At 37.0% G+C, this 24910-nt stretch overlaps 2 protein-coding genes across 5 annotated transcripts in view; both read right to left on the bottom strand.

Annotated features, from left to right (window-relative positions):
- Positions 1-6889, bottom strand: part of kcnk9 (potassium channel, subfamily K, member 9) — a 30018-nt gene extending 23129 nt beyond the window's left edge. The window contains exon 1 of the mRNA XM_077548874.1: positions 6835-6889. The gene's annotated coding sequence lies outside the window, so the exon portion shown is untranslated. The remainder of the gene's footprint in view (positions 1-6834) is intronic.
- Positions 6890-7121: 232 nt separating this feature from the next.
- The window catches only part of trappc9 (trafficking protein particle complex subunit 9), a 147476-nt gene continuing 129687 nt past the window's right edge, over positions 7122-24910 (bottom strand). For all 4 annotated transcript variants that reach the window (XM_077548871.1, XM_077548872.1, XM_077548869.1 and 1 more), the window contains 2 exons: positions 9350-9573; positions 7122-7553 (listed from right to left, as the gene is read on the bottom strand). In XM_077548871.1, the coding sequence (XP_077404997.1) occupies positions 7374-7553; positions 9350-9573 (404 nt within the window). In that variant the 3' untranslated portion in view covers positions 7122-7373. The remainder of the gene's footprint in view (positions 7554-9349; positions 9574-24910) is intronic.

Genomic DNA, 24910 nt, shown 5'->3' with positions numbered 1-24910 from the left:
TACATCCGAAGCACTCTAAACGGTGTGCTGATTCCCATTTGGCTATTTTTGGTTACACCCCACAGTTTGTAACTAAGTAACGTTAAATGTAACTAACAAAGTAGATACGTAACTGGGGCGTAGCAAAGCAACTATCATCAAGAAATTAAGTAATGGTAACTGAGTTACTAATTTGATTGGCTACTTCTGAACACAGTTACATCCCCAGTTTATAACTATAAGTCACATTAAATGTAACAAAGTAACTAAATACTAGTGCTGTCAAAGTGAAAGGGTTAGCTGATTAATTAATCAAAAAAAAATATCGCATTAATCATAAATTAACGCAGATTAATCGCAATTAATTTTGTCCATAGATTATCCTTTAGCGTGACAGCGGATGGCTACGTTTAAGATTAACATCATTTAATAAATGTTTGCGTATCACATTTAGAATATTTGTTTACGTCAAAAATATTGGGGTATTTTTTTTCTATTTTTAATTACTCAAGTAATTAACTGATTGGAAAAAGAGGAGGATGAGCGTGTGCAGTGGATAAAAAAAAAAAGTTGAAAAAATCCTCATAACATTTAATGTCAAAAGAATGAACACATAACCAGTGCTCTTCAAATTTGGCGGGAATTTTTTTTTTGAATTAAAAAAAAGCCTTTTTTTTACGAAGCGATTAATCGTGATTAATCAAAATTCTAAGATGTGATTAATCTGATTAAAAAATGTAATCGTTTGACAGCTCTACTAAATACGTAACTGTAGCAAATTAACTAACGTAACTTAAGTTGCTAGCATGCGATTGGCTGTTGATCTGAACACCATATCCTGTTTTTAACTAAGTAACATTAAATGTAACTATCAAAGTAATGGTAAATACGTAATTTTGGTTGTAATGAAGTAATAGTAACTAAGTAATGGCATTTACGAACTGCAAGTAAAATAAGCAAAATAAAAATAAAATAAAGTTCAGGAAAAGCCTACTTGACCATCTGAACTTTAAAATGGTGGCAGAGTTCGAATTTGATTGGTTACATCCCCATTTTATAAATAAGTAACATTAAACGTAACTCACAAATTAACTGTAAATTGTAACTAAGTTACTGTAATCAAGTAATTCGGTAACTATAAGTAATGGTAACAGTCCTCAAAACTTTTTACACCAAGTACTACCTCAAAAAACAAAGCTAAAAAAAAAAAGAAGTACCCCCATAACCACCATCAAAATGGATTAACATTGTCTGCAAGTGAAAAGTTTGGAAACATTCCTCCATTCAATCGCACGAGAAAGCGCTTGGGCAGTGATTCTTTACTTCACCACTAGAGGGCTCCCACTTCACACTGGTGTTACAAGTACTACACTTTTTGGCGATTTGTTGTATGCATGCTTTTCGGTTTTGTCAAAGCACTTTGTAAATAGGAGTTTTTAAAGGGGGCTTTACAAATATTAATTATTAATATATATATAAATATTAATATTAATAAATTAATAGTTCCCCCCCCTAGAAGTCTATAACCTCAAAAATATATATAGACACACACTCCCGCCTAATCAAGAGCATCTCAAAATTATATGGTGGTGGTCAACATCTCAAGTCTCGGGGGCCAACGCAGACCACCCACAGAACTGCGAACGCACTCGCGGCCGAGACGCTCGCAGAAGAAAAGTTGAATTATGGCAAGCGCTTAGCTTGGTCTCCATGGCGATGACTTACAGTACAAGGAAGTTGCAGTCGGATTTTCTCGGCTCATCACACAAAAACAGAATACCTCCATTAATAGAGTACAATTTTTATTATTAAATTATTCAATCAAAACCACAGTTTCTTTACTAAATAGTGCACAATTTTTTGTTTGAAATCAACTCTTGCCAATGTTGCTAGCCTAGCATAGTACAAAGCAGGAAGCAGTCGTGTTAGAGCATAATTAGCATACAACATTTTCGCAATTAAAAATAAAAATGTACATTTTACACTAAAGCAGGCCTACTTTTTTTTTTGTAAAAACTGCCAAGATAGTGGGAAAAAGCTGTTCAAAATAATATATTTAAAATAGGGGTGTCAGGCGCTTATTTTTTTTTTAAAAATCGTAATTAATCGCTTCACTTCAATAGTTAACTCGTGATTAATCGCACATTTAATATCTGTTCTAAATGTACAATAATTTCCCCCCCTTTCTTCTTTGACTGCCAAAAACGTTAAATAACGTTTAGTAAAATCCTATGGAGGAGTGCCAAAGACGTTAAAAGACGTTTGTTTCAAAACAGAGGTGAAACTAACCATTTTCTATTGTGGATTACTGAAAAAAGGAATAAGGTAGAAACAAACTTTTTTTTTCTGATGAAAGATGAGAGTCCAATCTTTTTTTGGTAGTATGTGTGTTTCCATAGTCCAAACACATAATTTTCTATGGACCTTGAAAGATCAGTCAAAATGCTTAAAATCGGCTGGCACCCACGGCATCCCTTTTCTGAAAACGTCTGGCAGTCAAAGAGTTAACATAAAAGTGGGAAAAAATGTTAATAGAAATATGGCTGCATTTTTTATTCATTGACACAGTAATTTTACAATAATTCATAAAATTGTGTTAAAATAAAAAAAAATTGTACTGTAAAAAAAATGGTGATATTGATTTGTGTTGAGGTCATTTTTCTGCCACTAGATGGCATAATTGCATTTGTAACACATTGGTGACAGCTCAGTGCATTTTTCTTTTCGCATTAAAAGCCATCGAACATGAATTAACGTGTGAAATTCTGAACATTATTAAAATTGTAAAATATAAGAATTATTATTACTACAAAATTTTGACGTGGACGTGTCTACTGCATTGCGACTGCATTGCCAATTAACTCTTTGACTGCCAGACGTTTTCAGAAAAGGGATGCCGTGGGTGCCAGCCGATTTAAGCATTTTGACTGATCTTTCAAGGTCCACAGAAAATTATGTGTTTGGACTATGGAAACACACATACTACCAAATGAAAGTTTGGACTCTCATCTTTCATCAGAAAAAAAAGTTTGTTTCTACCTTATTCCGTTTTTCAGTAATCAACAATAGAAAATGGTTAGTTTCACCTCTGTTTTGAAACAAACGTCTTTTAACGTCTTTGGCACTCCTCCATAGGATTTTACTAAACGTTATTTAACGTTTTTGGCAGTCAAAGAGTTAAGGGGCGGTCATTAATCGCGTGGTAAAAAAAAAATGGCATTAAAGGAACTTTAAATGAACTCAAAAATTAACGCACTCATTTTGACACCCTTCATTTAAAACAAGGAAAAAAAGTCAAGAAACTTATTTTTGGACACAGCATGTAAATGTTGACATTGCATTATTATTCCTGCCCTCTTTAAATTTGTGTCAATATGATGTACGCTCATTCACCTGCGAGTGATTGGCCGCACGCATTTTGCCGTCCTGGCCGCTCGGGGACACGTCATCGTCTCCGGGATGATTTGTTAGCTCTGTCACACATCAATAGCGGCAAACGCTAACAAGCCCTTCATGATGTATTTCTCGGCGAGCAAAAGCGGGAAATCGATGGCGACGGGACGCGCGGAAAAACACGGCGGCCTTCGCTCGCGTGACATTAATGAAAGTAAAAAAAAAATAAGCAGTTAAAAGGCAGATTATTTTAATGAGCCGTCTCGTGTCTTGTAATTCCGCTTGCGTTTTTCGTGGCACGGTTTTTGATTGATGACGTGATTTACAAGACGCGCTGACACCCTGCTGATGGAGGAGCCCGTTAGTGGCAGCTGCTTATAGACGTGGACAAAGCTCATCGCTCATCGACGCTAACAACCTTTTTTTTCCCTCTTTGTGTTGCGTTTGCAACACCGTGACTTTGGAACCTCTGCATCGCAATCACACGCCAGGATTTTGGGAATCTCACTAATGGGGCAACAGAATAACAGGCTTGTCTAGTTGATTACAAACAATGAGGAAAAAGCAAGCAAGAGCTGCTGTCGACCACAGCTCACACGCCGGCACTCACGCAGGCTCACCATAGCTCTTACCAGCTGCATGACACCCAACCAGGCTCCGCCTCCTTAAGGCATATATCTAACACACATATTTTACAGTCCAACACATAGAGTATTTTTTTTAATATATACATTTTAGGCTTGAAACAAAAAAAAATGTTTAAATGTGTTTATGTGTTAGGGTTTTAGTATGGTTAAATGGTTTTTTAAGTGTGTGGGAGCGGACACATGAATTTTCAAATATGGCATCTATTTTGCTAATTATATTTAGAAAAAAAATGAATATTGAAAAATGTTAAATATTTAAAACATAAATATAAAAATATAATTATTGAAAAATATGTCTATATGGTCACTAGCTAATTAAAAAAGGAAAAATATTGAAAATTATTAAAATAGACAATATTAAAAATATAAAATATAAATATTGAAAAATATATAATATGGTCTGTCTCCCTACTTACAAAATTAAAAATATTGAAAAATATTACATTTAAGATAATATTTAAAATATAAAAATTTAAAAATATACATTTGTATATGGTCTCTATTTAACTAATTTAAATAAATATATAAATTAAATAAATACATTTAAAATAAACATTTTATTAATATAAAAATAAACATTAAAACATAAATATAAGATAAACATTGAAAAATGTTTATACAGACAATAGCTAATTAAAAAAAAAGAAAAATATTGAAAATTATTAAAATAAACAATATTTAAAATATAAAATATAAATATTGAAAAATATATTTATATGGTCTGTCTACCTAATTATAAAAAATGACAAATATAAAAAAATATTAAATGTAATATATTTAAAATCAAAAAATTGAAAAATATATATTTGTATATGGTCTCTATTTAACTAATTTAAATAAATATATAAATTAAATTAAATTAATACATTTAAAATAAACATTTTATTAATATAAAAATAAACATTAAAACATAAATATAAGATAAACATTGAAAAATGTTTATACCGACAATAGCTAATTAAAAAAAAAGAAAAATATAGAAAATTATTAAAATAAACAATATTTAAAATATAAAATATAAATATTGAAAAATATATTTATATGGTCTGTCTACCTAATTAAAAAAATTAAAAATATTAAATGTAATATATTTAAAATAAAAAAAATGAAAAATATATATTTGTATATGGTCTCTATTTAGCTAATTAAAAACAAATATATAAATAAATTAAAATGAATAAATATTTTATTAATATTTTTTTAAAAACAAATATAAAATAAAATAATAATAATAAAATATATACAGTACTTTTATATGGTCTCTATAAAGCAAAATTATGGTTTTGGAAAATGACAAAAACCACGAGACTTCAGATTTCAAACAGGTGTAGTCATAAGTTATGAAAAAAAATTTGTGTACACAAAGTTCAAACACTGACAACTTATTTTTGCATTATGAAAGCTAAAAAGCACATCGGATGTGTATTACAATGTTTCTGAAAGTCCTTCCCATGTGAAACAAAATTCGAATAGTTCCGAGGTCCAAACGTTAAGAGTCTCTCAGCTCACTTCTGTCCTGCTATCACCTAGCGACCAGACGAGACGTGTTATTTCGGGAACAAAGTGCTAACGCGGTGGCCAATTCGCAATTTGCACTTTCTTCAAGGCCACCTGTTAGCTCACGTGATGAAAACATGCGAGACGAGAAAGTGGAAAAGCAGAAGCGGCACGTGGGGAATACTCGGCGTATCATTTGCAGCTGGCTACGTTTGGACGGTAAACAGAGTGGATAAGCGGCTGATGAGGATTCTTCAGCTCACTTGTCTTCTCTAACCTTAAATAAGCCCAGCGTGGGATCATTTACATATCAAAAGTGGGACTTTGTTAGTGGACATGACTTGGTTTGGAAATTTAGTTTTTAAAGGTATTAATTATACATGGAAAATAATAAAGTTATCAAATTCATTCTGGACAAAATATGAACTTTTGACTGCTGAAAATGGCTCAATGAGTCAAGTAGCCCTTTAAATGACCTGTTTTGAGTTTCCTCCCAAAAAATAAAAAAAGCAAACTTTTTACAAATAATCAGGATGCACTCAATAAACATGCATTCACCAAAAATACATTTGAACACATTTAACAAATTAAAAATACACTTTCGATAATTTAACCAAAACATGACTGTTTTCTACAGTATATGATTGTAAAAAAAAAAAAATGGTATGAATTCTTATTAAATTCAGGAAATAGACATGAGAAAAAATGTTATATTTAAGAATTATATATAATAAATATATACAAATATTTATATACAAGCCAAATTTATGTTAAATAATTAAACTTAATGTAACTTATTTTTTTAATACAAAGAGTAAAATAGATTTTTTTTTTTCACCATTTTTTTGAATTCTTACGGACATCGTCAGACAATACCAGGACTTATTATTATTATATATATTTTTTTAAATAAAACACACAAAAAACAAAACATTTGAGCAAATTCAAAATATGACCGGTTTGTACAAAATAGTGTACTTTTATGTATGGAAGAATAAGTGACTTTCCATATTTTTTACCAACAAAAGTTCACTCATTTGATTTAATAGATTGAAAATAATTTAACCCAAAACATAACTTTTTTGGGGTTATGAAATCAAAGAAAGGAAGCGCTTCAGGTGATGATATAAAAGTCACTCATGATAAAAATTGGAGTTGAATATTTCAGTTTTCCACAAGCAGTTTTGTGTGTTGGATGTGTGCCTTTAAGGGGTGTGGCCTACCAAGCACGAAATATGAAATGAGGTTATCTCATTGCGTCAATGTTCCGTAAACCAATTCAATGATGAGTGTACTGACATTCAAAACGCAAACTTACCTGTCAGCTACAAGCCTCCAAAGAACAAAGTTGGGCCCAAATCCGCCATTTTCTCTTTGGTGCTGCAACAAGATGTAATAACCCCTCGGGGGGGTGGGGGTTGTGGGGGCTTGTGCGCTACGTCGTCCTTTTTCCTGTCGCTGCCAAGTCAAAGAGACATACAGAGATACAGTGTCCAGACACACATGCGCAAGCTAATGAGAATTGAGAACGTTACCTTTCCGAAGACCGCCAGCTGCAAATCGTCGTAATGACAACGGCAATCGGGGAAAAAATAAATAAATAAATTTTTTGGATTCCGTTTATTTACATTTTAATTGAGTGCTATTCATCTGTAGTTCAGCTTGGATGAAAAAAAAAAATAATTAGCAACGTGTACATCCTAGCTATTGACTGGCACATGGTAGCTAGCCAGGCTAGCTCAGCAGGCTAGTTGGCAAGCTAACTCCTAACGTATTTCATGTTAAAAAGGACTTTTACATGTGATGTCTCCTTTATTTACAGATATTAACACGAAATGAATCCGTTTGGCGGGCCCGTCAAGCCGCGGCTTTTACTAGCGTGTCCATTGTTCTGATGTGGACGCTGGGAAGTGTGAACCAGGCTAAAGGCAGCTCTCGGCCGGCGCTGTCGTCCTGAAATTTGATGTTAAGGTAGAAGTCTCCGGTGTAGAGGAAGAGCAGGGCGCCCATGCAGATGGAAATTTCTTTGGGTTTGACCTGCGCAAAGTGGAGACAAACGAAAAAAATAAAATATTAGCGGCTTCACTTCCAATCAGTCTTTCGAAAAAGGTCGACGACCGCTTGGAAGTCAGGAGTTTGTTTGCCTTCCATTTTCAAATGTTTCTTTTTTTGGGCAGATGCGCCAGCCAAATCCCAATGAGTGCAGAACGTGACTTTTTCTTTGTGACCTTTCTCCGACTTTATGTCACAAATAACATGGCAAGAACATACATTTTTGGAGAAGTAACCAAAAATAATGCAGTCAATTTCATCCAAAGCGCATTTTGTTCTTTCTTTGGCTTTTGGTTTTTGCGTGATGTACGGAGCCCATAAAGTGACAAGGGAGGGAAAAAAAATAACATAATGGTGACAACTAGCAGCAATTTCATTATATATATATTAAAAAAAAAAAAATCCCAGGTGAAAATATAACCAAACTACATCTGGCTCAGAATGTTCAAAGACTCATCACTTAAATAGTCGTAACATCCTAAATTTGGATGCTATGTTAGCCGATCTATTGTGTTTTGCATATGCGTTAGCATGAAGCTAAGGTCAAGTTGTAGAGCTGTTTTTTTTTTTGAATAATCAATATCGAATCAATTTTCCTTTTTGAGCAATATCGATTCATAAAACCATGAATTGATTATTTAAATATCTCTTTCCCCCCCATAAAATCTTTTTTTTTTTTTTCATTAAAAAAAATCCCATACTAATAATATAATATAATAATAAATTGCCAAATGCAGAAACATCAATGTAAGTTATCACGATGTAGTGGCTCTCGCTAACAGACAGAATTAAGTAACCAGAATTAGGTTACAAAATTCTATATACGTAGACCATGTTTCTATAAATGATATTTGGTTTTTATTTGAGGCAGATATTTTTTCCATTAAAATGTGATTTATGAGGATGTTAGACCATTGGTCGATATTCAGAGTTTGTTTATTTTTCCAGTTAACAAGAATTGTTTTTTTTAGCGATAGTAAGGGCTACAAGTGTAGATTGAAATTGTTTATGTGGTAAGTCAGTTGTTGTTAGGTCACCTAGCAAACACAAGTTTGGAGATAAAGGTATCCTACAGTCCAAAATAGCGGAAAGTTTTTCTAAGACTTTAGTCCAGAAATACATAACCGGAGTACATAACCATAAAGCATGAACATAAGTGTCTGTAGTGTTTTGTAAGCATTGGAGACAAATGTCGGAGTCTGAAAGTCCCATTTTCTTCATCATATATTGAGTAATGTATGTTCTGTGAATAATTTTATATTGGATAAGTTGTGAATTTGTGTGTTTTGTCATTTTAAATGCGTTTTCACAAACTTGAATCCAAAAGTCAGATTCCGGTGCTATAGACAAGTCTGTCTCCCATTTCGAGATGGGTAAAGACATTTTATCAGTATATGAAAGTAACCCCCCCCACCCCCCGTAACCCCCATAAAATCTTAAGAAAATTGAATCTTACAGACCGATTATTTTTTTTTGTATCTTACCGTTTTCTATGCATTTTGTTTAAGTTTACATTTACAATGATTAAATTAGAATTATGATCCTTGCTGATGTCAATGTTAAGAACTTAAGCGATTATAACCGGTGTTACTTTCATTAATAAATCCTTTGACCAGTTACTGTCTCCGCAAAATTTACTTTGGAATTTAAATATTTGTAGCGTTTCTTTTTAATCATGTTCTTGACATTTAAGAAGAATCGATGTGCCATAATTAAATCGATATCGGATCGAATTTAAGGGAATAGAATCCAATCCAGTAATATTTGATAGTGATAGTAACCGTGTCGATGCAGAAGGTGTTGGAGCCGATGAAGGTGACGGCGTCGGCCAGGTCGTAGTTCTGAACCCCGTTCTGGTAGTCCTGATAGGGCACCACGGTCAGGGCCAGCGGGCCGACCGAATTCTTGCTCCGATTGGTCAGCTTGATCTCCAGGGAGACGGCGTCGCCCACCCGGCAGTCGGCGATGACGTCGCAGTCGCACGGCTTCCCGTTCACCAACACATCTGGACACGCACAGAAGGGGATACAAAATGTAAATATGGTTTTTAATTTAATTTAATTTTTTTAAATTTATTGCAGGGTTCATTGTTCACGGTCGCGCTTTACCGTAGATTTTCAAGCAATCGTCTCCTAAGGAATTTTTAGTATACATTTTTTACCGTATCGTCTATGCTAATTTAGTTAGCTAATCGCTAGCATAGCATTATATATTAGTATAAGCTAGCAAACTTTTTTTTGATGGTGAGCTGTTTTTTTCCCCTCATGTAAAAAAAAGAAAAAAAAAGAAAACAAAGATGGGCGAATGCAAAACATGTTAGCCTACCTCATCTAATGTTGGAGAGTGCCTTCAAACTTTGATGATTATTTTGTTGATTAAAGCCTGTTACGCAAAATGAAAGCACTTTTTCAACCTTGACAAACCCTGACGAGAATAAGAAAAACGTCTCCGCCATTAAAGGAAAAAACTAACATTTTAATCATTTTTTAACAACAAAGTGCTAAAAGCTTATTTGATCATCTCACACATGACTATTTTTTTCCCCGTAATGACTGAGAGTCGTAATTAACTCATTCACTGCCATTGACGGGTATATACGTCAAAAATGTATTTGATCTATTTCAATTAGTTTAGCATTTTTCCCCCACTTTTGTTAACAAGAGTATGAAAAGCTAGAATTTTTTTTAATGTACATTTAGAACAGATATAAAATTTGTGATTAATCGTGAGTTAACTAGTGAAGTCATGTAATTAATTAGGATGAAAAAAATTAATCACCTGACGCCCTTCATTTTTAATACTATTTTTTTATAGCGTCAGGTGGTTCATTTTTTTATATCGTAATTAATCGCATGACTTTAATAGTTAACTCACGATTAATTAAAAATGTTATATGTGTTTAAAATGTACAATAAAAAAATTTATAGGTTTTCATACTCTTGTTAACCTCTGACTGCCAAAAACGTTAAATAACGTTTAGTAAAATCCTATGGAGGAGTGCCAAAGACGTTAAAAGACGTTTGTTTCAAAACAGAGGTGAAACTAACCATTTTGTATTGTTGATTACTCAAAAACGGAATAAGGGAGAAACAAACTTTTTTTTCTGATGAAAGATGAGAGTCCAATCTTTCATTTGGTAGTATGTGTGTTTCCATAGTCCAAACACATAATTTTCTGTGGACCTTGAAAGATCAGTCAAAAATGCTTAAATCGGCTGGCACCCACGGCATCCCTTTTCTGAAAACGTCTGGCAGTCAAAGAGTTAAGAAAAGTGGAAAAAATGTTAAACTACTAGAAATAGTTTAAATGAATTTTTGACATCTATAGCCGTCAATGGCAGTGAATGAGTTAAAATACATACCCCCCCCCCAATCTACAACCATGACAAATGACGAGCGAGTTCAAGCCAACCTCGCTAACCTCTCATGATGTGGCCCTTCTTGGCCCAGATGCAGAGGCCAACGCGGCGATTTGATTTCAACAAGTGAACTCAACACGCACGCACACACACAACCAGACAGACGGACGGAGCAAATGTCACACGCGTTGCGGTGTCACGCCCGCGGCTGCGATAAACACTGTGAGTCACAGCAGCTGACGCTGTGTGACAAGCTGATGAAAGAGCCGAGCGCTGTTTGGAGTGTGTTGGGGAGGGGGCGTGAAGATGGACAGATATTGGGGGTGAAGCTGCTGTGTGTGTGTGTGTGTGCTCTTTGGGGGGCATGGGAGGGGGGGGGGGGATATAAAAATACTCAGTCAAGTACCTTGACTTTTGAATTGAATTTGTTCCATTAATGAAATTTAAATATTATTTATCCGGTACACCCACCCCCCCCACCCCCACCCAGGATGTGTCGTGTCTGTTCCATTTCATTGCATCTGTCCTTGTGGTACAATAAAGCTATTATAATTTTTCATTTTATTTTAATTTTGGCTAACATAAATTGACCACACATCAACTTGTAAATAAGTAAATAAATAAATAAATAAATAGGGGTTAGTCAATACTGATACTGTTCTCATGACTCATTTAATAGGATTTTTAGCCCAAAACAAAAAAAGGGTCACTTGATAATGCTTTATGTATGCAAACTAAAATTGCAATAAAATGATGAGGAAAAAATAATTACAAAACATAAATAAATAAATTGAACATGGGTTTCCCCCCATTTGTCATTAAGGCCATTAAAAAATAAAAGCCAATTATTATATTAGAAAAAAAGAGCCATTACGCAGTTTAATTCACTATTAACTTATTCACTACCATTGACTGCCAAGAGTATGAAAACCTAAAAGAAAAAAGAAAAGATTCTGAAAAATTAGGGGCGTCAGGCGATTAATTTTTTTCATTGTAATTAATCGCGTGACTTCGATAGTTAACTCACGATTAATCACAAATTTGATATCTGTTCTAAATCTGTTCTCATCAAAACACCTGAAGGATCACATCACACGCTACATCTTCTGTTTTGAACCCCAATGAAATTGGACTGTTATGAGGGGAGCGGGTCCTAAATTTTCACTCATAGTGGCAGCACTTCAGAATCGATGTCGCTTGTCAATTAGCGTGCGGATCTACGAAACACACTCTTAAAACTGTTTGGTTAAAAGCAACCCAAATTGGGTCGACTAGAGCTAACCCAGTGCTGAGTCCAACATACTGGGTTAGTTGTACCAATATGTGGGTACTGAACATTTAAAAATGTTCTAAAATGGCTGACAGTCAATGAGTTAAGAGCTCAATATTATGTGGGAAGCATGCATCACAAAATGTGTGACTAACAGATCCTCGACGTCAAATCAACTGCTCGATTGTGCTGCGACACGCTCATAAATGCATCGGGAGGCATCGGTGTGTTTATTAATCGACCTTCTGCCGCTAACAGGAGGCTACGGTTGCAACAAGGTGTTGTGTAACAGCCGCTTGGGCTCGCGTGCCGTCCCTGGCCAGATGCTGCTGCACTCTTCTGCAGGAGTCGCCACAGCAACAAGGCGGGCGGGGGCCGGGGAAGGGGGGGGGGGACGGCGGGAGATGACACTTCGCTCCCGTACGAAGAAAAAAATATATAGCGTACATCAAACTGAGGCTCAGAGATTAAACAAAGCACTTCGCCCCTCGCCGGCGCAGATGCAACGTGCGAGAGCGGAGGATGGAAAGTAACACTTTGGAGATTTGCGAGCGCTAACTGGATTAGGGTGTGCGTCAGTCACGACAGGTGTGGTGTCGGCTCATGGATGTGTAATAGCGCGCGGCGGCGGGCCGATGGGACTCCGGGATATACGCGCACACGCGTCCATTTTGCTGGCGATGCCGTGCGTTTTCATCTCACGCTCATTCAACAAAGTGGCTGAGGCCACAATGATGACATCAGCAGGATGCATCAGGTGAACTTGGACGTCATACTTTTTTGGTCTCAAATAGCAAACGACGCATCTTGCCAGTCTCTTCTTCCTTTTTTTTTTTTTTCCCAGGAGAGCTCAGTATTGTTCATTCGATTTGACATCATCATTGCTCTCCTTTTTTTAAAAAAACAAATAAATTTAAAAAATTTAATAAATGTTTTTTATTATTATTATTATTATTTTTTTAAATATATATACATATACACACATATATATATATATATATATATATTTTTTTTTCCAGTCTCTTCTTCCTGATTATTGCCAAAAATAAAATGTGTTAAAATCCAAATAAAATAACCCGCAGAGCGCTCTCGGTGATGCTTGCTTCATGAGGCGGCCTTCTGCACTGCGAATCGAAGCGTGCTGGTGGGTTGCCAAGCACAACACACACAAAACATTTGCTTTCAAAAATAAAAGAAATGGTCACACTGTGTAAAAAACAAAATATGCAAATTTTCAAATGCAAATAGGCAAGACATGCTAAATCATGTAGTTCAAGTCAAAGTCAGGTCGAGTTGAGTCTCGTGAATTGAGGCTTTCATAAGTTTTAGACAAGCATGTCCAAATCATAAAAGCCATGAAAAAAAAAAAAAAAGTTGAAATTTGGATATTAATTTGGTGAGTCTTAAACTTTCCCTCTTAAAGTTGTTCATGTTCCTAACAGCCGTTTTAGGGCTATAAGGGTTCATCTCAATAAATTACAATATGGTGACAAACTTAATTTATTTCTTTATATTTAAACTGTCAATGAGTCAAATTTTTATTTCTTATCACTCATGAAAAAACTAAATTAACCACTTTGGTAGAAAGCAACCTATGTAAGTGCATATTACTTTGACTTTTTAAATTGAACTACTGAAAAAAAAGAAAGAACTTTTCTCGCATGTTTAACTCATTCACTGCCATTGACGGCTATAGACGTCAAAAATTCATTTGAACCGTTTCTATTCGTTTAAAATGTTTTCCCATTTTTGTTAACAAGAGTATGAAAACCCCCCAAAATGTTATTGTACATTTAGAACAGATATAAAAATTTGTGCTTAATCGTGAGTTAACTAGTGAAGTCATGCAATTAATTATGATTAAAAAATTTAATCGCCTGACGCCCCTAATTTTTAATAATCTTTTCTTTTTCAAAAAAAAAAAAAAAGATTATTAAAAACACAAATAAAATTACTCTTTTTTTTTTTAAAGAAGAAGAAAATATTATTAAAAATTAGGGGCGTCAGGCGATTAAATTTTTTCTTAATTTATTGCATTACTTCACTAGTTAAGTCACGATTAATCACAAATTTTATATCTGTTTAAATGTGCAATCATTTTTTTTCTAGATTTTCATACTCTTGTTAACAAAAGTGGAAAAAAATGTTAAACTAATAGAAATAGTTCAAATGAATTTTTGACGTCTACAGCCGTCAATGGCAGTGAATGAGTTAATATTTTGAGATGCACCCGTTTAAACAAACTGCCTTTACAAAAGCTAATAATGCTCCGTTCAGTTTTATTACTACGTTTCAACCTGAAAGCGCTTTTTAATACGCTGCCCACTGTCACCACCATAAATCGTGTGCGTTTATTTGCATTTGTGATGCAGCACAATCAATTAATATTAATCAATACATGAGCATTGTTAACTTTATAATGGCCCGACAATTCACTTTCCATTATTCATTTGAAGTTTGAACCTAATGTGTGTGTGTGTGTGTAAATGTTCCCGCAGCTACAGTACATTTGACTGGTTACATACCATTAAATGTATTATTGTTACCGGGCAGACTGAAGACATTTCTATTGATAGTCGTATAATGAAGCGATGTTTGCTTCTGAATTGGCTTTACTCCAACATTGTAGGGATTCATGAAAAGAAAGCAGTTAGTGCATCTTGCAAAAAAAAAAAAAAAAAAATCAATGCCTATCCAATTTAAATGACTATATCCCAAACAGTCTGCCCACAAATGTTTGGGTTTTCTTCCGTGTTATTCCGTAAAGCGCCTAATTCTATGACTGCAGAAGAACAGCAGGATCTGATAGCTTCGCTAAAATCATTTCCCTCCAAGTCGGTGCCGTCTGCACATTATGCTGCGCCATTAGCGGCTTCAATTACATATGACAAGTGGAGGAAGAAACATGATTGTGCATTTACTTCGATTGATAACCATCGGCTTTGCATACAGCGTACAATAAACGCTTCCACTAACTTGGATTAAAAAAAAAAAATTCAACTACTTTTCAGTAATGATAAAAAAAAAAAGGTAAGCATTGCTCTTAACTCATTCACTGCCATTGACGCCTATAAACGTAAAAATAATAATTTGAACTATTTCTATTAGTTTGAAAATTTTCCCCACTTTTGTTAAACCTAGACATTTTGTTTTTAATCATCTTTTTTTTCTTTTAAAGAAAAGAGTATTAAAAATTAGGGGCGTAAGGGAATTAATTTTTTAAATTGTAATTAATCGCATGACTTCAATAGTTAAGTCACGATTAATTACAAATTTTATATCTGTTCTAAATGTCCAATATTTTTTTCTCTAGGTTTTCATACTCTCGTTAACAAAAGTATGGGGGGGGAATGTTAAACTAATAGAAATAGTTCAAATGAATTTTTGACGTCTAGAGCCGTCAATGGCAGTGAATGAGTTAATAACAACCAATCAGGAAATGTTCAATCTACACATTGATGAAAATGGTAATTCCAAGTGATCGATGCCGAGCTGGAAATTGAGAACGACAGGCAACCCCGCAGATCCCGAAAGTGAAACCGCATTTGCGCTTCCTGATTCTTACGCAAACCCAAACAACAAGCTCAGTGGAGCCTGTCTGTGAATCCAGAGTTTGAGTTTCAGGTTGAATGAAAAGAATCACACGCAGTACATTTGCAAAAATAATCTGGGTTGTCGGCCCCTATGCAGATAGTGAAGGTGATGGTGAAGCCCAGGGAGGGCAAAAAAAACAACAGCAAAAAACAGCTGCCACAATAAATCGAATCTGAATGGAACGAAATATTATCGCGTGAATAGAGATCACTCCGATTTCTTTATCTGACCCAAAAGTACACTGAGAACCTATATTGTTAAAAAAAAACAAAAAAAAAAACTGCATATATTGACTGAAGCTTCTTGCAAACGCCACAGATAAAAAAAAAAAAAAAAAAAGACTTAAAATATCCTGTTAAATAAATCCAGAGATTGCTTTTTTAAATACATTGAAGATAATTGCTTAAAACACTCTCTTCCTCAATTTTACTTGGACGAAATATTTAGCAATACGAGACTAAGCGCAATTATAATAACTGAATGCTACGGTGAATGCTTATGAAGTAAATTGAAAGATAAATGATGTGGAAAATGACAAAGTATCAGTTGTAGTTGAAAGATAAATGAATAAAAAGAACACTTGAACTGCAATCTGTCTAAGGTGGGATTCAAACCATCGCCTCCTGTTTAGCAGTCAAAGGTCCGCTGTGCTAGCCACTGGGCCATTGCTGCCCTAGAAGAACTTGTGACATCGTATGTAATTGTGGTGAATATTGAGGTATTGGATTTTAATTTTGAATATAGAACAATATAAAACGTGATGACAAATGACATAAAAAATAATGGTCTGTGAAATCATTTGACAATGAATATTATTCAAAATTGCACTTGTACTGAATGAAGAGTGGTCTGAGGCTTGAACCCAGGTCCTCTAGACATTTTATGACAATACGTGACATCGTATATAATTGCAGTGAAGACGTAGGTATATACTGAAAGGTGTTGAATTTGAATTTTGAATATAGAACGCAATTAAATAGAAACAAAACTTAATAATGACGAATTACATCAAAAGTCATGGATGTGAAATAATTTGACACTGATTAGTATTCAATATTGCATTTGTACTAAAGAGTTTGAACCAAGGTCCTCCGTGGTGGAAGACAATTTTCTCTTTCCACTGAGCAATTGCTGCCATAGAAAAATCTGTGACATCGTATATAATTGTAGTGAATGTTAGCATATACTGAAAGCTTGTGTTGACGCTAGTTTGTTCTCCTGCTAGCTTGGTATCCCGCTAGCTCGCTGTCCCGCTAGCTCACTGTCCCCCGCTAGCTCGCTGTCCCGCTAGCTCGCTGTCCCGCTAGCTCGCTATCCCGCCAGCTCGCTATCCCGCTAGCTCACTAGCCCTCTAGCCGCTATCCTGCCAGCTCGCTATCCCGCCAGCTCGCTATCCCGCCAGCTCGCTAGCCCGCCAGCTCACTATCCTGCCAGCTCGCTATCCCGCCAGCTCGCTCTCCCGCTAGCTCGCTCTCCCGCTAGCTCGCTGTCCCGCTAGCTCGCTATCCCGCTAGCTCGCTAGCCCTCTAGCCGCTATCCTGCCAGCTCGCTATCCCGCCAGCTCGCTATCCCGCCAGCTCGCTAGCCCGCCAGCTCGCTAGCCCGCCAGCTCGCTAGCCCGCTCTCCCGCCAGCTCGCTCTCCCGCTAGCTCGCTCTCCCGCTAGCTCGCTGTCCCGCTAGCTCACTATCCCGCTAGCTCGCGGTCCCGCTAGCTCGCTATCCCGCTAGCTCACTAGCCCTCTAGCCGCTATCCTGCCAGCTCGCTATCCCGCCAGCTCGCTATCCCGCCAGCTCACTAGCCCTTTAGCCACTATCCTGCCAGCTCGCTATCCCGCCAGCTCGCTCTCCCGCTAGCTCGCTCTCCCGCTAGCTCGCTGTCCCGCTAGCTCGCTATCCCGCTAGCTCGCGGTCCCGCTAGCTCGCTATCCCGCTAGCTCGCTAGCCCTCTAGCCGCTATCCCGCCAGCTCGCTATCCCGCCAGCTCGCTATCCCGCCAGCTCGCTATCCCGCCAGCTCAGTAGCCCTTTAGCCACTATCCTGCCAGCTCGCTATCCCGCCAGCTCGCTCTCCCGCTAGCTCGCTCTCCCGCTAGCTCTCTCTCCCGCTAGCTCGCTGTCCCGCTAGCTCACTATCCCGCTAGATCTCTCTCCTGCTAGGTCTCTCTCCCGCTAGATCTCTCTCCCGCTAGCTTGCTCTCCCGCTAGCTCTCTCTCCCGCTAGCTCACTATCCCACCAGCTCTCTCTCCCGCCAGCTCTCTCTCCCGCCAGCTCTCTCTCCCGCTAGCTCGCTGTCCCGCTAGCTCACTATCCCGCCAGCTCACTATCCCGCCAGCTCATGATCCCGCTAGCTCGCTCTCTCGCTAGCTCTCTCTCCCGCTAGCTCTCTCTCCCGCTAGCTCGCTGTCCCGCTAGCTCACTATCCCGCTAGCTCACTATCCCGCTAGCTCACTATCCTGCCAGCTCACTATCCCGCTAGCTCGCTATTCCGCTGGCTCACTTTCCTGCTAGCTCGCACCTACAACAAAATCATAGTCGTGATGACAGAGGAGAACATCCCTCCCGCTCGTGTGAAATTTGATCCAGGTAGAAGTGTGTTTCACAACGACAACAGGAAGAACACACAACACTTTGTATTCCATAAGGTCTAATTCCAAACGAAGGACGGAAGAAGGAGCCGGTAACAGGCCTTGATTGTTTTGACTCATCTTGCGAAAAAAAATCAAAGTCATTAGCCAGCCTCCCCTGAGAGTCGCACTATATAGCGAGACCTAAACATGGCTGCTGTCACACGCCTAGCCGCACGTCGACTCCCTTTTCCCTGCCTCATTACTTCGCCTCTGCTCGCTTGCCTGCTCGCTTGATATATTGCAAGCCTAATTATGCAAATGAATCGATTTTACCTTCAACAATAAAACTTTAATATGTATAGATAACCTTAGGCGTGGAGTCGGAATTTCCTTCTGTCTAATGTATTGACGGGGTTTCGCTGACACGCGAGATGTTCATTAAATGGACAAAAATTATCCATTTACACGATTAGCTTTGCTAACACTGACAACAGTCAAAGCGCATCATTGAGGGCAACGACGAGACGAGCAATCGCGCTAACGCATTACATTTGATTTATTACTACGATTCTTAATAGCAGCTATCAGCGCTTCACGCATTTGAACTCGGGCAAAGTTTGTGTCCACATTCGGGTCGCGGGACAGCTGGAGATAGACCGCAGCTGTCCAACTGACTTACGTCAAAGAAACTAATTGTAATTGGACACAATGCTAATATTCCTTTGTTTGAATGGTAGTGTACCATCTGCTGTACCTTTACCTTGAAACTTCAGTTACTGACGAAAAACCAAATGTCAAACCCGTTGCTTTATCCGTTAACTCTGCCTGTGACTGTGAGCTTGCCTAATACAGGCTCGGCGCTTTGCCCATATTCCGGGGTGCCTTTTAGTTGAGCAAGCCATCACGTGGGAGGCTGAAAGCATGTAAAAATTGCTCCTGATGACGCAGATGAAGGAAGGGGGGGGGGGGCTGACATGAAGAGGATTTCCCAGGCATTAGCTAAAGGCGTTGCGCTAGAAGGCAATGTCATTTTCTCATGTTAACAAAAAAAAAGCAGCGCCACAAAAGCCCAGACTACCTCGCCCACTCACAATCTGCCGTGGCACGATGCTCTTCTTGTTGTGTATGCGGATGACACGCTAGCAACTGTTGGTTTGAATGGCTATTATGTTTAAGCTAAATTCATCTTAAATATCCTAAAAATAGAACGCTTCACCGGCCTCTCACAGGAAAAAAAAATTGCTTAAACGTGGTATTCCGTCATCACTGAAAATATTTGTGTATAGCTAAATTTACATTTACTGGTCACAATATATATTGAGCTGCATGTGTTTATGAAAAATCTTTTATTTTTTGGGGTCAGAAAAAATACTGAAAGTTGCTACACTCCAGTTCAACCTCAACCCTAGTGCGGTAAAGTTGTCGAAAAAATGAACACATGTGTTGTCATTGTTATTTATTATTAGTTTGTCGATATGAAATTATATATAGCAGTATTTGACATGAATTTTACCAAAACAGACCCTACCCTACCCTTACCAAAAATAAGTATATTTAAGTATAGCTGAAGTATCGTCCTGTGGTTTTTCTTTTTAAGACAAAAAAAGGTTGTGCTTTACCTTGACTAGTTTCGGCGACAACTTTAAGTATACCAAATAGTGTAATTAAAGTATACAGTACTTGAAAGTATGCTTAAGTATACTTATTCATATACTTTATGATATACTTAAGTATACTTTTAGTGTACTAAAATGGGCCAATTTATTCCCAAGGAGTTTACTTAAAGTTTACGTTTAGTACAAGGATAAGTATACTTGAAAATAAACTTAAAGTATACTACTTTTTAGTAAGGGTAGTCACATGCTGGAAAACTAAACTAGCAGGGCGCTAAACGGATGCTAACGAATGCTAACAAAACACTCAAGTTGCCTCAGTAATTAGGATTTAGTTTGTATAGGTTATCAATAAGCTATTTGACCACCAAAATGGCAAAATCTTTTTGGAAATGCTAGCATAGCATTAGCGCCCTAAATGTCAATATTTGAACAGCTCTCTCTCTTAGAGCAGAGGCCTTTATTAAAGCATTTTGGAACGATGTGAGAGGTCGATTACAATTCAGGAGAGGTGAAATTAAAAGTTTCAAACAATATGAGGGAACATTACGGAGAAAACGACCCTAACGTAGCAAAATGCTAACAATGGTTAGCAAAATGCTAACAATGGTTAGCAACAGAGTTCAAAGTCGTTTTTTTCCTGGTAAGATTTATGTTAAGAAAATCTTGGGACGGACATAATTTGAGGAACGACATCAAAACGTATTAATAAATCTGAATTTTCCGGTAAAAGAATGTCCAGACTAACTTTGGTTGGCGAATTCTCGCTCAAGCAGAACTTGCAAAAAGGTAATGAGCTGTCACAAGTACACCCGGGGGCAAATCACTAAAGACAGCTACCTACAACATTATTATTTCCTCCACAGAACAAATGGCAATCAATGTCTTTAAAAAAATGACTTCAGTCACCTGCTAGGCTACACATGATTCACTGAGGATTGATGAGACGCAGTCATCTCATTAAAAAGCAACTCTCCTATCTGCCGCCGTTTTTGTCGTATTTTTCAAAAAACAACGCTAATCACTGGCGACGCATCACTGTTTGTTTTCGAACGCCTGGATAGTAAACTTTAGTGGGATTGACGGTTAAACGCCGTAGAAAAAAAAAAAAAAGACTCATAATGAGGCAAAGCGTAATTATGTGTGTTTAACGCGTCATCCTTGGTAACACACAAGTCAAAAAGCATTTTTTGTTAATTGTGTTTACCAGCTGTTAATGAGTCCACTCTTTGTATCTCAACAGGTTCCCATTACCGGGATTGCAGATGAATGCGCTCCAATTTAAAGGCAGGGATAGCGAGCAGCGTGAAACTCAAAACTGAAGCGGGAATAGACAATTGTAGTTATTGTGTCTGGATGGAGCAGAAACTGTGTTCTCTGTGAAAGGTTTTTGATGCAATCTAAATGGAATAGTCTATAGTCTCATATCAGAGGAGTCACATCCTTCCTCCGAGTGATTAATGGCTGAATAATGCAAAATCTCCTGCAAATGGCCCAAAGATGCAAACCCAGTTTGCGTGACTCGGAATCAAATTAGAGCCAAACTGCACGCCATCTGAAGCTGCGCGCAATCAATCAGGGCGCGCACAAAAACAGGTAACAGACTGCACTCATTGCATCAGCTTCCTCCTGAGACTTTCTTATTGGCACTTCTCAACTCATCCGGCCTTGCCAGATCAGGACGCGTGTCATTTTAAAGCCTCCTTTTTAAGCTTAAGATTTCACGTTTCATTTTCCTGGCAGCAACGCAAACAACGGCAGTGAATATCAATTACCTGCAATTTTAGAACCGCAACAAGACAAAATGAAACCCGTACATGGGTCAGTGGCGGATAAAGATTTGACTTGTTCCAGCACAGCTAATTTACATAAAATATGTATTCTTTAGTATTATTTTCTACAATTTTACTACTATCCACAATTTTGGACATCTACTGTCAAATTTAGGACATATTTATCATTTTCTACAATTGCTGCACCAGATGATGGTTGGTTGTGACACATAATATTTTCGACTTAAAGTTAGGAGGCTAACAATTAGCCATCTAAACAACACGAGCTAGCTAGTCACACAAGTTATATTTGTTGGACAGAATTATAATTTTTTTCAGGTGATACCACATACTGTTTAAATATGACTACTACATAGCAGTTACTTTTTTTTTTTTTTTTTACATAGTTGTGAGACAGTACAAACCTGATAGTGCTCCCATGAATTTTTGACTGATGATTAAAAAAAAAAAATCTTGTTTAACTCATTCACTCCCAGCCATTTTAACTGAAGCAACCCCCTTCGCTCCCGGCTGTTTTACTGGATTTTGACTGATTTTGCCAAGGCCCACGGAATATTGTGTTCGATTGCTATAAAAACATGGAACCTACCAAAGGAAAAATAAGAGTCTCTTCTTTCATCAGGAGAAAAAGTCTATTTGTATCTGTTTCCGTTTTGCAGCAATTAGCATTAGAATTTAGCTAAGTTTAATCATTATTCACAAATCTGCTTAGGACTGTGGGTAAATGAGCTTGTTTTTAACGTGGCCCTGGTTCATCTCTCATACTCTGCTTTTTGTAATAACTACCATTTCTTCAAGCATTCTCTTCAGTTCAGAGGGTGCATCAAATGTTTCTGTATTCTCTAGCATAAAACAAAAACGTAGAAATACGTTTTTGGGACCATGGTTATATTTGAAATAGGACATATTTATACGTTTTTGGGAGAAATGAGTTAAATGTATTTCAAGATAAAAGTTTTTGGTCATCGCATATTAACTCTTTGACTGCCAGACGTTTTCAGAAAAGGGATGCCGTGGGTGCCAGCCGATTTAAGCATTTTTGACTGATCTTTCAAGGTTCACAGAAAATTATGTGTTTGGACTATGGAAACACACATACTACCAAATGAAAGATTGGACTCTCATCTTTCATCAGAAAAAAAAGTTTGTTTCTACCGTATTCCGTTTTTCAGTAATCAACAATAGAAAATGGTTAGTTTCATCTTTGTTTTGAAAAAAACGTCATTTAACGTCTTTGGCACTCCTCCATAGGATTTTACTAAACGTTATTTAACGTTTTTGGCAGTCAAAGAGTTAATCCATAAAATGGGCATCATACAGTACAGTTCACCCGAAACAGCACAATTTTGTTAACTCTTCCAGGCAGGCGCAAATAAATCTATTATTTAACACATTCATAATATGCTAGCCCCAAGTTTCTTATGCAAAACGATATAAATGAAAGGTTGACTCCTGCTGAGATCTACTTGAAAGGAAAAGCAGACGGTTAAATCCAGGTATATTAGTACCTCAACATCTGCCCTTTTAGTTTCCCATCTGCACACACGAGCGCTCGTAATGGCCGTTTGCTAATGGCAATCAAATGCAATAGCCCTGAAATAAGCGCAATATTTTTTCGGCTTATTACGGTTCAGCTTTTATTGAAAAGCGATACAAAAGTGTCACTGAAACGGTCTGAATAGCAGGTAATGTGGCCCAAATAACCGATTATTAAGTGCTAGTTACATTAATCACGCTAGCAGATTTGCAACTTAAAAAGGAAAGCCTGCGTCACATACTGTAATAAAAATGACATTAATCAAAACTGGAGGAAAAAAAATGGAATTCATATCCAGTCAGGGACTAAACTAATCAATATCATTAGAAGAGAAGATGGCAAAAAGTATTTTCCCCTTCCGTCTATTTCCCCCCCTTTCCCTCATCGTCCTTTTAATTATTCAGCTTTAATATAACCTGAGTGAGCACTGGCTCCAAAAGTGGCGCAGACGTCTTTGCCAATGAGGGCAGCAAGTTACTAACACACACTGGTTTATTGATGCGCTTCTGTCATAGCCAATAGAGGCCGACGTCTTCTGAGGGCGGCTGGAGACGAGACGCTCGGAAAAATTGCTCCAGACGCGGCTTGTCAGACAAACGGTCAAAAGACATGAAATGAAACTGCCAAAAGTCAACTGTTCCCTAAGGTACAAAAAAACTCACTGTATTTGCATAGCTTTTTATGACAGCATTTTAAAAAGGCCACCTCCTAGTTTACTGATAAGCAACAGTCCCTGTTTTTAGATTTTTTTTAAAGTCTGAGTTTCCACCATAACTCGACGAAGAAAAAACAACTAATAAAGATGGAAACTTGTGTGAAATGCTCAAAAAAGGGATAACGTCGTGAAAGCTCCCGTTGTTCACTTCAAAGAGAAAACGCTACTTAATGGACCTGCATTTATTGTTTTGTTTTTTTATGTTTCTTCTGTTTCACAAACAGCCTGCACGCAGTTATCGTAATTATCGCGGAGCACACAAAAACTCTGCCAACCTGTTTTCCAGTTTGGTCACACGACAATCAAGTTTTCTGGTTTTGCAATGAAATGACATCAAAGACCTATTTGAAAGATTTTATCAAATTGCTTAAGCATGAAATCATACAGAATTCTACTTTTGTGTATGAAGTACCAGTATATATATATATAATATATTTTTTTAATTGTTACTTTTTGTTATTTGGAGTACTTTCAGTTAGTTCAGAGACACAATGTTAGAACTTACAAGAATGTATTTGTCCACTATAATGTCAAGCAGAAAAAGACAGGACGAATATGTGCAATATGAATTCACGGGTTGGCATTCCACAGGGTTCAATTCTGGGGCCTATGCCATTTTCATTTTATCTGTGTTTGAAGTACCGTTTTTTTACAATGTTACTTTTTGTTATTTCGAATACTTTCAGTTAGTTCAGAGACACAATGTTAGAACTTACAAGAATGTATTTGTCCACTAGAATGTCGAGCAGAAAAAGATAGGTGTCGGACGAATATGTGCAATATGAATTCACGGGTTGGTGTTCCACAGGGTTCAATTCTGGAGCCTCTGCTGTTTTTATTTTATCTGCTGCTACTGGGTTCCATTTTAAGAAAACAGCAGTGGTTGTTTTTAAA

Source organism: Vanacampus margaritifer, chromosome 17, assembly GCF_051991255.1.
Source record: "Vanacampus margaritifer isolate UIUO_Vmar chromosome 17, RoL_Vmar_1.0, whole genome shotgun sequence".
Taxonomy (NCBI): Eukaryota; Metazoa; Chordata; class Actinopteri; order Syngnathiformes; family Syngnathidae; genus Vanacampus; species Vanacampus margaritifer.
The sequence above is the reverse complement of the archived record's forward strand: the minus strand, read 5'-3'. Positions and strand labels throughout refer to the sequence as shown.